A 17,386-nucleotide genomic window follows, 5' to 3' on the forward strand; every position below is an offset into this window, starting at 1 on the left:
AACATAAACTTAGTCTCCACTCCAAACCCAGGGATAAGCTTAAAATTGCCCAACACAGAATGGAATACAAAAAAGCACTAAACAGTCGAAAAAAGAGTTTACAAATCCAAGCTTGGGAGGATTTGAGGGAGGCAGCAGAAAGGCGCGATACCGTGGGCTTCTGGAAGGTCATTAACACCCCATGCTTCCAAGACCCAGGAGCACCTAAGATAATTAACACGATCCTACCTGAACAATGGCAGTCACACTTCCAGAGCCTCTATAACTACGTAGGACACTCACTTCAGGGCAAAGGACCAAGGTTATCTCCAAACACAAAATTGGACTTCCGCCTGGAAGAAGTGGAATTGTCAATATTGGGGCTCTGTAAGAATAAAGCACCTGGCCCTGATGGGATTCCCCCTGACCTCTATCTGAGTAATACAGACCTATGGGCCCCACTGCTCACGAGGGTTTTTGAACGAGGCAGTGGTGGCAGGACTGCCTCGTTCTTAGTCAACAGCAACCATAGTCCCGATCTATAAAAAAGGGAACCGCGATGACTTTCAATGCTATCGCCCCATTTTGCTTATAGACGTGACCACTAAAGTACTGGGCCGTGTCATTTTACTTCGTCTGCAGGAATGGGAAGAGGAGCATCGGGTCCTGACAGATGTTCAATATGGCTTCAGGAAGGATAGATCTACTACCGACCAATGCCTGAACCTGTACCTCCTGACAGCAAAATACACCATCGCTAGCAGTGGGACCATATACATGGGGTTCATGGACCTCTCCGCGGCTTTTGACCGTGTAAATAGAGAAAAACTTTGGTCGTTGCTATTAAGTCTAGGAGTGGATCAACCCCTTGTAGACGTACTGAAAACTTTACACTGGAATACGTCTGCAAGTGTCAGATATAACCAAGAGGAAAGTAGGACTGATCCCTTCTTATGCACCAGTTGACAAAGGGGGTCACATACCCTGGCTAAAGTACATAAAGGACTCTCTGGAGGCAATAGGCTGTATACATTTTTTCACAGACCCAGAATCCTTAATTGGCCAGAACAAATCTATGGTTAAAAAACTCTTTTCAGATTGGTCCCTCACGACTAGGGCTGAGATGGAAAGACACAAGCCCACTGTTTTATCCTATTGCCAACTAACAGTGAAGCAAGGAATGGAACCTTATTTGAGGGTCATGCATAATGCCCAGGACCGGTATCATATGACCCAATTCAGACTAAATATGCTTCACCATTTACTTGCGGTCCCTGCGGGATTCACTCTTACAGTGGAGGCGAAGGGTACCTGGGGCTGCGGCACTAGGTCTCCTCAGGATACCCTTCACTTTGTTTTGTTATGCCCTTTTTACTCTGTCCCTAGACGTACGTTTTTAGTAGGGATCCTGAAAGAAACAAAACTCAGACAAGCAAAAAAGGCCTTGAGATTTCTTCAGGAAGCCGCAGATGCCCACACGTTGCTTTGCATTACAAGCTTTATCCGGGTTGCACTGAGGCTAAGGAACACTAGAGAATTAAATGATTTCAATGCTCCCTAATTACGTAAAGTAAATTCCTGTTTCCCCTATTCTTATGAAATGTGTTTTTTGGCTAAATTTTAACCTTTTTAAAATTTTGTATTTAAATATATGTGTGTATATTGTGTATATGCTTTTATGGTGTCTTTTTAAGTGCCGAATAAAGATTTATAATTGGAATTTGAAATTGGGTCAATTATCAGATGCTTTTTTGTGACCTACATTCTGAGTCATTAGGCAATAGATTTATGGGATACCTTGATGTGAGTTTGTGGGCCAAACATAACAACAACTTATTGTTCCCAGCCTCTTTAACCTGCCTATAGCCTCACCCTGCATGGAGACCCATGCAGGATCACCAGTGGTCTAGTTCCACAAGGCGCTGGTACAGCCACTCCCCAGTAGGGAGGAGATGTGGTTGTTCTGGTTGAGACTCCATGACGCTGGGACCTCCGTTCTACAGATGTGGCTAGGATGAAGGAGTAGGTCAATGCCATCCATTCCCAGAACAACACTGAGTGTAGGGATGAAGGGAGACTCAGTTGAGGGAGTGTAATAATCAGTGGTCCCTGTGACTAAGTTTTACATCTTTACAAAATATTTTAAGATCAACGAAAACTTTTTGAATGCAAAGTTTTATTAGCAGTTTATGCATTTACAAAAGTGTGCAGTGATATTTTTATAGTTAATAACAAACTACATTTGAAAAATTGAACACTTTGAGTTTGAGTATTTGGTAGTAGACATCTAATTTAGCATGCCACTTAATAATGTAGGTCAATCACTAATGTTTTCATATGTGAAGTTGTGCCGCAATCAACACTGCTGGGCTGCACAGGAGCAAGATGTATGGGCATCGACTGTATCAACTAAATCTTCAGACTTATTCATCTTAATCTGCCCCTCAGCCAGGTCCAGGGTAGAGTCTGCAATAAAGAAACAGCTGTTATAAGCAGGGTAAATGGATTCACATGAACTAAATAGCATGAGTACTTCAGTTATCGGAGTACACAGCCTCTAACAACATTCTCAATATTGGGAATATTTCATGTTCATGAATGGTACATTCATGGGGTGGCTTAGTACCTACAGTAACAGTTACCAAAAAGTACAGGATCTGGTGCCCTCTCTGCTACTGTCCATGTATTTCACCTCTGCTATGTTATGCAATGTTTTTAAGGCACACTGTTTAGATTCATGGGGCTCACTTGCACTCAAGCCAGCTCATCAAACAGACTTAACCTTTCTCTCAACAGCAGGAAGCCTATACCTAGCCATGAAACAACAAGATTTTTTGTGTTTTATGAACTTGAGGTGGCTATCTTCTATTCTTACACCGCGGGATAGATCATACCATGCTTTTGCGGGAGATCCAAAAAGGTGCACCTCCAACAGCTAGATTCTTTTTTATGTTGGCATAATTACCGCTCAAAAGAGTCCCAATAAAAACCCTCATGCACGTGTTGGTTGATGGTAACGTTGAGCGGTATATCTTTGTAGTAGTGACCAGTAATGGTGCTCGTGATACAGTGAGGTGTGTGGTCACTACTGTTTTAACAAAGGGTATCACCTCCTGGTGGAGGTGGCATAACCACTAAACCCTATGATTATGCAGACACGTGTGAGGGAAAGCGGAGAACAAAGATATACCGCTCAACGTTACCATCAACCAACACGTGCATGAGGGTTTTTTATTGGTACTCGATAGAACCACTCCCACATACCCAATGTTATGCAGGACAAGTGATCCTTCTCTTTTGATTAGTTGATATTTGATTACAGGGAATTGAACGGATCACAAATTCCTTCCCTCCTCCGTATTGATTTGAAAAAAGGCATAATTACCACTACAATTTTCCATGCTCTCAAGGTTCCTTTTGGTGCACTAAATCTTAATTTGTTTGCGATGTAACATCGAATCTTCCTATCTTCCTATAAATTCACCATTGGTTTATAAATAGACCCTTAAAGAGTATAATGTTTATCAATGGCAGCCAGTAAAGCCTCGTCAGAGCTAGATAAGAAATGGCCTATCTTGATTTGCTCAGACTTTGAGCTCCTTCATTCTCCAATCTTTGGAGGCTAGACATCGGGTGTTAGCCTTGGTGCACACTGTTAGTAATGTCCAATTAATTCAACCAAAGCCAGAAACACTTGGATGCAATGTTGAATAGAAAAATAGATGCAAAAAGTCTTTAAATAGAACAACTCTGCCTGGACTATCTCCGTGCAGTGCTTAATTTGTGTCAGTAGTTGTAGGTGGTGGGCACAGGCACTCATTTTTTTCACCGGCTTTATGTGTCATTAATTAGAATTTGAGCAAGAGAGAAAGAAGAGGAAGAAAAAGATATAAAACGGGTGGCTATGGAAGATAATGGGGATAAAATAATAAATCTTAGTCTGCAAAAGTGAGATAAAGGGACCAGAAGTTCATAAAACTTCAGTGAGTCAGTGGAGTAAATAAGTACTTAAACTCAGCAGCAAAGCCTAAATTCAAAACACAGAGCTGTCCCACTGAGAAATTTGCCTATAGCCAATTAGTGAATGGCACTAAATGCAAAACTTGCATACCAAAATGTCGACCACAAAAACATTGAGTTACAAAAAAAAAATGTTGGTCAAAATATTAATGATCTGAATATTGAGAAGGGAAATGCATATGGGTTTAAGTACAGATTGTTCATTCATAATTTGATATCTATGTGCCATGTACATATATATAAATATTCACTGAAAAAAACAGAGGTTTCAGGGGCGTTATAGTTAGTTGGACATTTCACTTGTACAAAATCATAGAAATTTCCCCGTTATAGTTAGTTCAGCTAACTATAACTCGCACCCCTGCAATGCACTGCTGATGACGTCACATATTACATCACTCATGACATGGTCAGTGACATCACTCATGCCATCACTGATTACATCTCAAATGACATCACTGATGACATCACTGATGGCATCATCCAGTGAATTTGTGTTTTTGTGAAATTTAAATATGTTTTATATACGTATATGTCGAGGTCGATGGAAGAATAAGTGGGTATATAAGTGTCTAAATGGATGATTTTGTTTGTGTAAAACTGATTGTATAACTGACTGATTAAGTGTATCTTAATGAATACATTGGTTAATGAGTCATCTTTAAATGTGCAAATATCTGTATCAGTCTCTCATTTTGAGTAAAAGTGGCAGCATGGGTTGGTGAGTAGCTACATGAGTGTCTATATGGGTTATTAGTTGGTTTTCTGAGTATCAGTATGAGTGTCTGAGTGTCTCTGTGGTTTGCTGGGGGATATTACTTTGTGCATAGATACCTGAATGAGTGAGTCACTGTTTGTATGTGTTGAAGACAGCCTGTGTGCAGGAGTGTATGGGTAGATGGGTGTGTTGGTGAGTGAATGATTGTCTCAGTAGTGTCTTTATGAGTAACTACATATGCTTTAAACTAGTATATGTGAGTAGTTCAAGTTTCAAGTTTTTATTAATTTAGCACAGTTACTTAAAACCATTGCTATACAAAATCTACTTTAGCACAAGTATAACATTTAGCATTCAGCACATTTCTCAAGTAAAAACAAGGCTAAAGAACAATTTTCAAGGCTTAGAGAGCAATATGCTTATTGAAGAGCAGCATTATAGTTCCCTATGTGAGCGTTTTGCTATGCTTGGCCGGATAAAATAGTTAAGACAGAGAATACTGGGCCAAAGGACGGACAAAGTCTGTAATGAGTCTTTGAGGGGGAAGAGGAGGGGGAGGAAGCATGGCAACCAGGGGAGGTAATAGAAGATTGTCCAAAAGTCTCACACATTTTCCAAACCTAGCGAGCACTTGAATGTCAGTAGATGTAAGTATATGTGAGTATTGGTGTATGTAAGTTAGTATATGTGAGAGTGAAAGATTGGAAGAGTACCTGTATAAATGAGTATGTGTTTCTATAAGTGATTGTTTAAGAGAGTATGTGTTAGTTTCTGTAGAAATGTCGGGTGGTGTGTGTATAACTGTATACGCAAATAAATGGATGTTTGATACTTTCTTTGCATGTGACTATGTATGTGAGTAACTCTATGGATGAGTGGCGGTGTGTAAGTGTATGTATATGTGTATGAGTACATATGATGAGTGAGTGCATGTCTGAGTGACTGTATAGGACTTTTGGTGAATGAGTGGATGTGTGTAGATCTTGGAATTAGTAAATGGGTATGTTGTAACTGGTATTGCTGTGTTCATTGTTTTGAAAATTGTATTTTTGTTTTTTAGAGTGTGTGTATCAAAGGTTATATTAGAGTGATGTGTTTTATCAAAGGTTATTATTAGGTTTAGAGGAGGTCTGCCACTCTATCACAAGGATGATGTCATCAGTGATGTCATGAGTGATGTCATTTGAGATGTCATCAGTGATGTCATGAGTGATGTCACTGACCATGTCATGAGTGATGTAATATGTGACGTTATCAGTAGTGCATTGCGGGGGCGCGAGTTATAGTTAGCTGAACTAACTATAACCGGGGAATTTCTATTGTTTTGTACGAGTGAAATGTCCAACTAACTATAACGCCCCTGAAACCTATGTTTTTTTCAGTGAATTTCTAAGGTTTTTTAAATGCTAATTTCTAAATATAACGTGCCTGAAACCTATGGTTTTTTCAGTGAATTTCAAAGGTTTTTCAAATGCTAGTTTCTAACTATGCCTACAGAGGTAGGACATGTGAAGAAAGAAGAAAAAATGCACACAAAGAAGCAAAAGAAATGCAGAAAGAAGCAACAGAAGTCCACAAAGATGAAGAAATGTGCAGGCAGGAGCAAGACATGTGCAGAAAGAACCAACATAGGAGCAGAAAGAGGCCTTGTTGCAAAATCATCCTATGCCAACAACATTTTCAGACGGGTACTGGTGGTAACTGACTCTGAGTAACCAGGCCTAGAGCAAGTGCTATGCTAAAAGACACTTAGAATACAGTGAAAACATCTACATACACTAGGGAACACTATGTGTTGGGGTACACCTATGATTAGCATGACCTCCTCTATAAGGCCCTAGTACATAATAGGGCAGAGGGATTAAAACAACCTCTTAAAATGCACTACCGGGCACGTTTGCACAGTGGTGAAGGGAGAAGGGCCTGAGGTGACGTGTGCAAACACGCCCTGTCGCCGTTTTAGTTTGGGAGATTAAGTCCTCTTGAATCCTGACGGTCTCTGTGTTCCAACTAGCCAACCAGGTACCCTCAGTAAGTGCCACAGAGCTGCCTTGCAGAGATGTGTAAAAAGGGTTGTGGCCTGGCTCACCTCTCTGCAACACAGCGCAGTGGCACTTACTGGTGGTACCTGGTGGGGTTGATGGCCCCCAGGGACCCTCAGGATTGAACAGGAATTAATTCCCTAACTTAAACGCACCACAGGGCATGTTTCTACACATTTCATCTAAGGTCCCGCCCCCTCCCTTCAACACTGTGCAAACCCACCCCGTGGCGCATTTTAAATTGAGTGATTAAGTTCCCTTAAATGCTGAGGGTCCCTGGGGTCCAACTAGCCCACCAGGTACCTCCAGTAGGCGCCACAAAGCTTATAACATATAATTATTTTATTACAATTTCATTTCTCAGTACTGGCAGCCCCAGCCAAGTCTTGGGCAGGGCCATTGCTGCTGATTGGCAGAAGGGGAGGAGTGGTGTATACTCCAGTTTAAAATGCATGTCACTTTGGCTGGCTGTCTTCAAATAGCCAGCCTGACATGGACACTTTATGTCTCCCTAATCCGAGCTGTCTTAGACAACTGGGTGAAGAGCGGGCACAGGTCTGCAGTGCCTGTAAAAGCACTGAGACAGCCCACTCTAAACAACTAGTGTAGTCTGTAATATCATTGAAAGTGAATGCCCATTGTACACATTGACTCCAGCTTGCCACAATGCCACCATCATGCTTTATTCTGCAATATCCCCACCAATGTTGGCATGCTTCACCTTGCGATGATTCTCCTTTTTTTAATCCCTACAGTCACATACAACATCCAGTGGAGTCTCTAAAGGGAGGCAGATGTGACCCATGCCCAGCTGTATTTTTCCTGATATCCCGTCCCCACCACAGCTGCTGAATGTACCAGGAAGTGACACTGAAAAAACTAAGATACTTCCAGTTACCACACACATTAATTTGTCCAACCACCTTTCATTGTATATCACTGTTGGTTGATTCAAATATTGTAATCTAACTTTGTTTATATGTGTGTATGTATCTATATCTAAAAACACACAGACACACACACATATATATATATATATATATATATATATATATATATATATATATATATATATATATATATACATACATATATACACAAACATACAATGCCAGCTTTACACATTTTAATAAAGTATATGTATACAAATATATGTGCGTGTATATATGTATATATATATATATATATATATTTATATATTAATATGTATATATATATATATATATTTATATTGATAGATATAAAATATTGTAGGTGGCTCCGCCAGTTTCATCTGTGACCGCTGTGTGCCTCCTTCCCACAATTTATTTCTGGAGACACCACTGCTGACACCCCATGAACTCTCACACACTGGAAGCACTGTGCATTATTCACTTATTCGTCTCTCTGATTTCAGACACTATGTGTTGGTGTCTTACAATACGTAATTGCATCTTACCGGCTGGCAGACAGTGGAAGCCAATGGAAACTGGAGCGGTTCGGGTTGGTGAACATCCTTTCGCACATCGTAAAACTGGTGTTCGCGAGAAGCATTTTGCCTCCTCCCCATCAATACGTATTGGCTTTTCAAGTTTCACAAGTGTGCGCTGCAGTTTGCAGGCTGAAAAAAAGGATACTTGTCTGAAAACTCTGAATTCATTGTTTTAAATGTGAATCATTATATTTATAGGCCCCAATAGCTTTCTATTGTTTAATATGTGATACCTTCAGAGCACGCCTCTCCTGACAACATCCACGAGTGTCCAAAGCTCTCCTCATCTTTAGCCACGTTTCCATCTGGCATCTGATATTCCTGTTCCAGCTCATCATCATGGCGGCCACAGATGCCACACATCTTCCCCTTCATCCACAATGCTTCCTCAACCTTTGTGGGGCAGAAATAAAGTTAACTATGCGGCAGGTAGTTAAAGTTATCCGAATAAATGGATTAAATCAGAAATGGAAAAGATTACCTGGCTTGTGATTCCATTATAGAAGAGTCTTTCAATGCCATAGTCTGGTGCACTCAGGGACAGTCCATCTCTGTGCTTTTCAATCAGCACCGAAGGTTCTGTGTTGGGGAATAGAAATAGGGCTGCAAATTCGCTCTTTTATATTTTATTAAAATTATACAATTCTGGAATGGACCAGCAGCCTTTACATGAAGTTTCAAAACATAAAACACAACTGTAGCAACTGTGAAAACATACATTGCAACTAAATTGTATCACTTGGGCTGACCACTATACATCTGTGCGGATGTTATTACCTGGTCTACTAAAGGCGTTGTATTTAGGGTCTCATTATGATGTGGGTCAGAAAGGAATCTAACTGACTCCTTGTCGGAATTGGTTCTGACCGACTCATGTTCACTGAGTCCTTCTGACCGATTAAGATGGTTCCGAACACCGTTCCGAAAGTCTCCTATTGATTTCAATGGGAGCCTGTGTTCTGACCAACAACACAAGCTCCCATTGAAAAAAGGGGTGGTTGCGGAAAACATTGCAGCCTGTTGCATGGTGCCTACCACAGTGTGCAAGGTTTAAAAGGGGGGTCCATTTGGTATACCTAAGGGCCCCAACCGGAGCCTTAAGGGTAAAAGGGGGCCTGCTATGGGCCCCCACAAAGTCAGTTTCTGACAGCTATTCCGTGTGTCGGTCAGACTGATTTGGAAAGGCTGTCCGAATCCGACATCGTAATACATCAGTTGGAAACGCAGTCCATAGAGCTCTCCGATTCGGCTTCAAATGACTCAGAGTCTCCAAATGCTGGTTGGAACCGTTCAGAATGACCGAACGGTTACTTTTCCATCGTAATCGGTCGGTCAGATATGTTTCCGAGGCGGTGGAAACATTGGGTCCGACACAGTTTAAGAGAATCCCACTGTCGTTTGAAGCCTTTCCGACTGGCATTGTAACTAGGTCCTAAGTGTTCAGATTATCTAATCAATAACGTTTTCCACGAGCACCATTAAAACAAATATTTAGTTAGAGCAATACCAGGAAGCCGAATTTCCAGTTTCGGGTGGCATTCCTGTACCCAAACCCAGCTACTCCAGTGATTTCTCTGAAAGTAGGGAATAACACCCAGACCCCTGGGCGTGATTTAGATCTTGGCGGAAGGGTTACTCTGACACAAAGGTGACAGATATCCTGTACGCTGAAATATAAATCCTATAGCATGTAATGGGATTTATATTTCGGCAGACGGGATACCCATCACCTTTGTGACAGAATGACCCGTCCCTTGAGATCAAAATCAGGCCCTCTGTTTTATGTAGTCAAAAACTGAAATCACAGCCCTATATTGGCGACATGACAGACACTCCCCTGCTTCCTTTAAGGTGGAAAATTTTAGAGGGGTGATGACTATAGGTTTGTGGTGGAAGGGAGGTAGGGCACCCAGAGAAAATCTCAACAGAAAAACTGATAAAACTACCCCAGGTAAATTCTCATTCAGCTCATTTGTCAGATTTGAAACAGTAGACTATTTATGTGCAGCAACAGTATTCCTAAAAAGGTGAAACATTCTATTTAGTCTTTAAAGTATCCTAACTTTCTGCTTATTTCTTTTCTTTGTGCATTTGTCCCGTGCATATTCATTGTGAATATCGTGAAAACCTGACTCTATTTTCCTTTCAACTGGGTCAAGGAGCCCCGCCCTTTTTGTACCATTTTACACAACCGATTTCGCATTCATTTTTTAACATTTGACTTACCAGAGTGGGAATGATATGGGAGATTGTCCACCTTTATTCCATTGACAGTAAGTGTCGGGAACTCAGAGGAAGGATACATGTCGATATCACTGCAAGGAAGAAAGAGAAAGGTTTTAAGGTGGCCATGTTGTCTTAGTGGTGACCTTTGACCCTTCCAGGTAGGTCGCTCCCCCTCCGCACCGCACCGCATGTGCCCGTTCTCTCCTTTGCTGCCCCTGTGTCTCTCTTTGTCCGGTTTCCCTTCTGCTCCCCTCGCTGCCCCGTGTCTCTCTGCCCGTTTTTGCCTTCTGTTGTGTAGTTGCCCCAGTATTTCTGTGACCTTTCTGCCCTCTGTGCCACTCGTTTCCCCGTTTTTTTGTGACCTTTCTGCCCTTACTTGTAACCTTTTGCCCTCTTTGCCACTCATTTCCCCTCAATTGTTGTGCCCTTTTGCCTTCTGTTTCCTTCGTTGCCCCTCACCGCCCCCGCCGCTGCGTCCCCTGCAGCTCCGCCCCCTGACTGCCCATTCGCTGCCCCCGCCTCCCAGCTGCTCCTCACTCCCATCTCCCCACACTTGCCGGCCGCTGCGCGGTCACGTAGTTGGGTCGCGGCAAGCCCGTCTGCGCCCGCCCGTGCCTGGACCGCTCTCATCGCCAGAACCCCTGGCCCCCACCACAATGACCGCCGCCACTACGATGCCAGCTCTCTGCACGCTCTCAACCCCGGACAGACCCACAACTGCTTCAAAGCTGCCCGGAAACGCACACACGGTCCCTTCACCTGCCGGAACTGCAGCTACACCAGCCACAGAGTCGACGAACCACCCGCCAAGAAAGACCTCAACCACCTCCGATGCATACTACTGAACACCCGCTCCGCACGCAAACACGCCGTTGAGCTCTGGAACCTGCTCAACACAATCTCCCCAGACGTCGCCTTCCTGACAGAGACCTGGTTGAACAACTCCTCCGCACCCGACATTGCCATAGCCATCCCAGACGGCTACAAGATCACCCGCAGAGACCGCACCAACGGAGTGAGAGGAGGAATCGCCATCGTCCACAAGAACAGCATTAGGGTCTCGACTAGCACCGATGACGCGCTCAGCACCTAGGAACACATGCATTTCCGGATCCACACAGACCCCAACTCCACCCTCAGAGGCCCCTTAATCTACTGACCCCCCCGGACCTTGCCCCCAGTTCAGGGACTCCATCGTCGACTTCATCAGCACGCATGCCCTGACCTCCACCGACTACATCCTCCTCGGATACCTGAACTTTCTTCTTGAGAACAACAACAACAACAACTCCACAACCCTGATCAATAACCTCGCCAACCTCGGGCTGAGACAACGCCCACCCACACGCTCGACCCCGCCTTCTCCTCAAGCCCGAACGTCTTCGTCAACCACACCACCAAACTCCTCTGGACCGACCAACGGTGCATCTACTTCACCTTCCAGAAACCCACCACACACCACCGCACCCAACAGATCCCCCGCCGCCACTGGCGAAAAATCACCGAAGAAAACTATACGCAAACCTCACTCTCAGCCCACCCACCGAATCCTCTAACACCGACAACTGTGCCCACAGTCTCAATGCTGGATCGAGCACTGCGCCAACACCCTCGCCGCGCTGAAGAAACCACCCCACAGAGACACTAGCAAGAGGGGCAGCTGGTTCACCCCAGAGCTCCTAGATTCCAAGAAAGCGTGCCAGAAACTAGAGAAGAAATGGCACAGTGAACAAACTCCGCACAGCCACGCAGCACACAAGGAAGCTGTTCACAACCACCACCACCTCATCAGGACTGCCAAGAAGATCTACTTTGAAGACCGCCTCAACAACAATGCACACAACAGCAAGGAGCTCTTCAACATCGTGAAGGAACTCTTCAACCCCAGCTCCAACAATAACGACATCCCGCCATCATAAGCCCTGTGTGTCTCCCTCGCCACCTTCTTCCACCGCAAGATAGCAGACATCCACGACAGCTTCAACACCCAGACAGCCCCAACAGACAGCAACACAACAGACCATCCGTACACCATCGACCACGTCCCCCTGCTAGCCTGGGCCAGCTTGAGCATCAATGACACCATCAAGACCATGAGCACAATCCACTCCGGCTCTCCGTCAGACCCATTCCCGCACCATGTCTTCAACAAAGCAAACAGATCCATTGCACCCCACCTACGCAACGTCATCAATCACGTGTTAGGAGAAGGCCACAAACCTGTGCATAACTAATGCAGAAACTAATAATTTAAAGGCTGGGAATTATTATTTGCATAATGCTTTGATTTTATGCATAACTCTAATACTGCTTTGCAAAAACCCATTTAGAAATGAAGACTTGTGTGAAAATGATATTTATATTACATTACATCTTTCTTAGAAAGATGGAAAAGGGTTTAATTCTGAAATGAGAAAGGCCTCGGAAAAGCAGTTTGAACATTCAGAACTGTGGTGTGGGGAGAAGAATCTGACACAGAAATGTAATCTCCGCTGAAGTCCAAGGTTGTACAGAGGAAGACAAAGAATACTTTTACAGCCAAGTTCCTCTGGAAGAGGAGATTAACACAATTTGTTACATGGAACATGAGCATGCTGCAGAAGAAGGAGATACTGAGGCCAGAGAATGACGTAGCTTTCTGAACAATAGTGTTTTTCAAAAGTTTTGTTTTTGCCTGAGTGGTGTGACCGAGACACCCCTCGTTTTAGCCAATTAGAATTATTAGTAACGTGGGATGGATAGAGTAGTGGGTTGAACTTGTGAGAAAATAGAGTATGACTAAACCTAGAAAGTAGGAGGAGTTGTCAGCATTTTCCTATCTTTGTGAGAGGAGAAAGCTGTGATGCTGTTTCCAATTCTTGAGGGCTGGCTGATGAACAGCTGATCCTGACCTTTATATCTTTACACTTTAAATCTACTTGAAGTGCCTTGTTTACTCTCATGGCCAGAGTGTAGCATTTCCATTTATAAGAATCTTGGGTGATAGGTAATATTCATGATGTCTGATTTGAATAATAACCTGCAAATGTTTTCTCTTCTTTTGTCTCTCTACGTATCCACTCCTTCAATGTGCTGATCTTGAGATGTTTTTTGTATTATGTATGTTTTCTCCTGTGAATGACATGCATTTGGGCTGTATTGTATTTCTGTGAACATTTCACATTTATTAGATACAATTAATTAACTTTACCAAAGGTGTCTGTTGTTATTATGGTATTGTATTAATTCATGTAGTATTATTAACAAACAATCCCTGCCCTCTAATACAAAGATCCATGGACAGTAAAGATGAACCAAACTTTTGCTAAGTGTTATTAACTCATGCAGTGCAGAGGGAACTTATTATGAATTGGATCCAGTTTATAAAAGAATATATTTAGGGTCCGAAACGCTGCATCAGCCCTGTCATCGCTGCCAATGACGGTATTGGCAAAACTGCTAACCACCTCTCTCCCCTGCAGGGGCGACAGTTCACATTATTCCAAGTCCCCAAAGCTAAAGGATTGGCTGGAGAGGCAGGCATTAGTATTTTTAATGTATATTGTATTCATAAACAAACTTGTTCTACTCATCTCTAAATTAGATGAGCAGCACCGTCATGTGGCAGAGTGTCATAAGTGCAGTGAGGATAATTAAGTGCCCTGCCGAGCACAGGAAAGCAATTAAGTGCGGTGCTGAGCACTGGAGACCACTGTCTCAAATTAAGCACTGCGTGCCTACTTAACACACAGTGAAAGGGCAAGAAGAGCAAGGGTGTTTGACAAATCTATTTCTTCATGCATTCATAAACGTATTAGGCTATAAATATTACTTCAATGTTTATTGCAAAATACTGTATGGTAGTTGGGAGATGTCATTTGCCATACATTATAGAGAGGCATGGCAACAAAATGCAGTGATGTATCTATTTATTTATTATATTTACCGCAAAACTAAACCTCAAAAAGAGCTATCTCAGCGCTGACAAAACTGTCATTTTTAAACTGCGTTATTAATACCAAGATTAGAGACAAGCTGGGCGGCGACAGAAGAATTGTACACTCTTTTTGATGTGCCTGAGCTCTGGTTGAAAATGCAGATGGATAGGCACTTTGATCCAAGTTGCAAGTGTTCCTTATCACTAAGCTCATTAGTTCACCAATTCTGGTCTTTTTAAAGTCGTGAGCTTCAAGCAGGAATTGAGATGCAGATCTCAGAGTTCTGATGGGACTGTGTCCTTCATGCAGTTGTCAGTCTTGTCAGTGAAGATTGCATTGGGACACATTCTGAGTTTTATATGGGCTTCTTTTGTTTAGGAGGCGCCAATACAATGTTACTCTGGCAAAAGGGCAAATGTATCCCTCTTGAGATTTACAATGATCTAATAACGTCAATTTTCTCTATAACTTTGCACAAATAGGGAACAGTGACGAACTTTGCACTGTATTTGCAACCTGTTATGTAATAACAGTTCACGTATCTGAGGCCCTTAACCAAAACCCCTGATTTATGAAGGTTTGAAACTGAGGGGTGGGCGGAATTTGCGTAATCGTGTTACACAAATCTCTGTGAAACGATAACAAATTTCAGCAAACATGCAGAAATTCCACGAACACGCGGAATTGCTTGTTCAGGATAAATTTTTACTGTTCGCAATCGCTGCTCGCGTGCTCGGGGGGAAATATCTTGGGAACTCGCATTTGAGAACGCGAACAAGCAAAAAATTTCACGAAGTCGCGGAACGCAGAATTTTGGGCAATTTCGTGTTCTCCGCGGAACACAAAATTACACAAATTACACAAATTCCGCAAACGGAACGGAATTTACCGCCCATTAAGACAATGTTATCAGTGTCCTTCCTCACTTATTACAGTCTCTAAATGGTCTTAAACTATGGACAATCCTTAATTAAATTGCTCACATGTCGAAAACCTAGAAAATCATTTACAACTAGTTGTGCTCTAGTTGAATATTTCAGGATACATTGCCAGGCCGCCCTCCGAAAGATTCCTCTGATATTATATGTTTTGCAAATTTGGTTCAATATTGAAGCGTATTTGTAGCTCATTCAATCACTGAGGGTGTAGCTATCATTAGTGCTGCAGGTGCACTGACACTAGCGCTCATGGCTCTAAGGGATCAATTCACCAGTTTTCAGTCATAGCTGCAAAATCACAAGGATTATAAATGTTTTTTAAAAACCCCAGCTAGAGGGGTGTGGGCAGATTTTTTCTCGCCCATTTTTGAGCCCATGGTGACCTTCAAATGCAACATCTTAGTCATGCATTGACAACCTTGTGTCCTTGGGAGCATTCCTTGTGAGGGGAAAATTCCATGTTTGAGTTACATAACTAAATCATGCTCTAAACTAAAGAGTTCTGGTTGAAAAATAAAAATATCTATTTTAGTACCTACAAAGTTTAAGCATCTAACAATTTTTCTTTTCTGATAGATGTCATTGTTTGTGATTGTTATTGGTATTTTTGCCCCTTTAGATGTAGGAAAGCGATGTGATCCTGATTTTGCCACCACAACATTATACACTATACTTTGTGATATAAAAGTCTTTTTATGCTTCTTACATCCCATGCCCATAATTTTTGATGTCTCACGACAGCCTCCTCTGTAACCATTGTTGGAAAAATAAGTACTCCCAAGATCTGTGGTTCATGAAACTCTCTTTTCTTTTGTAGTAGGAACTTTGAAGCCACTAACCATGTATGGTGAATCCCAATTTGACAGAACATGTGCTTTTATTCCTAAATTCTCACCAAACTGAGAATCTCCTTCAAGATGGACAAAAGATCTAGGGAACCAAGACTTTACTCGGTGGTATGCAAGATGGAAGTGAGATTAGTGCAAAAAGTCTAAAAAGAAATCATTAAAAGAAACAGTAACTTTAACAAAAGCTTAAAATGAAAATGTGTACAACGCATGATACATAGGCCCAGTGGGGGGGGGAAATGGAAGGATTGAAATGGTATAGATATAAATCTAGATGCATGTAAACTTAGGTTCACAAAATGGTTGTGGTAAGGGCCTTTCTTGAATTGCAATACACTCCGCTGCTCAGCGTGCATTTTCTGATAATGAGGTCCACTGGTATTACTGCAGTTACTCACTAGCTGCCCAGTTTGACATTGATGGCCTTCTGTTCAGGAGATCCTTCTTCTTTCTTCATCGTTACCAGGAACTTCAGCTCTGGGCTACAGTCCTGGGCGAGGACGTGGTAGCAGCTTGCAGGCATTGAGTAGTTAAACGTAGCACCATTGAAGGTGGTGATTCTATTGTGTGAGACAGTGCAATGACCTAAGAGAAAACAACATTTCTATTTAGAAGAAATAAACAAGGAATTCATTTCCATTAGCATGTAGTCCAGAAAATGATAACTCTTCCTGTGGCACCCATAAAAGACATACCTTTGAGCGAGTCCATGAGCATTGCTGGGACTTCAGTAAAGATGTTCCACCCGGGGGCCTGAAGGTCTGTAGTCTGCGCAGGTCGAGCAGTCGGGATCGCCAGCGGGAGCTGAATGGCTCTATAGTAGAGTGTGAGCTGTGCAAGGGGACACAAAGTCATATTACAAGGAAAACTACATTTGCAAAATATATAAGATAATTGTACTTATATGTGATTGTAGGCGTTTTACCCTGGGTATTTGTATAACCGCATCAATGGTCCTGGAAGAGCTTAGAGAAAGAATTATCTTTGCCTGCCGGGAAGGATTATTTTGATATTTTTCAGAAAATCCTGCCATATATGCAGCTCCAGGAACAAACTGTGAAGCCCTGCAAGACAATCACCAACATGAATCACATTGCCTGCTGAAGATAGATTTTAGCTAGGTAAAACTTGCGCGTGTTACTAGTTATGGTTTGACAAGTAATTCAATTGAATGTAAAACTATACTCGGTTATGCCTTATTTGGTGCACCATTCGTTTCTCTGTGAG

General features: G+C 42.5%; 1 protein-coding gene across 1 annotated transcript in view; it reads right to left on the reverse strand.

The window, feature by feature from the left end:
• Positions 1–2,138: 2,138 nt before the first annotated feature.
• The window catches only part of LOC147747518 (vitellogenin-A2-like), an 88,272-nt gene continuing 73,024 nt past the window's right edge, over positions 2,139–17,386 (reverse strand). The window contains exons 28-35 of the mRNA XM_086953983.1: positions 17,085–17,223; positions 16,855–16,990; positions 16,558–16,744; positions 10,457–10,545; positions 8,712–8,809; positions 8,464–8,623; positions 8,198–8,359; positions 2,139–2,445 (exon numbers count right to left, since the gene is read on the reverse strand). Of these exons, the coding sequence (XP_086810109.1) occupies positions 2,336–2,445; positions 8,198–8,359; positions 8,464–8,623; positions 8,712–8,809; positions 10,457–10,545; positions 16,558–16,744; positions 16,855–16,990; positions 17,085–17,223 (1,081 nt within the window). The 3' untranslated portion in view covers positions 2,139–2,335. The remainder of the gene's footprint in view (positions 2,446–8,197; positions 8,360–8,463; positions 8,624–8,711; positions 8,810–10,456; positions 10,546–16,557; positions 16,745–16,854; positions 16,991–17,084; positions 17,224–17,386) is intronic.

This window comes from Lissotriton vulgaris, chromosome 1_1 (genome assembly GCF_964263255.1).
Source record: "Lissotriton vulgaris chromosome 1_1, aLisVul1.2, whole genome shotgun sequence".
In the NCBI taxonomy this organism is placed as follows: Eukaryota; Metazoa; Chordata; class Amphibia; order Caudata; family Salamandridae; genus Lissotriton; species Lissotriton vulgaris.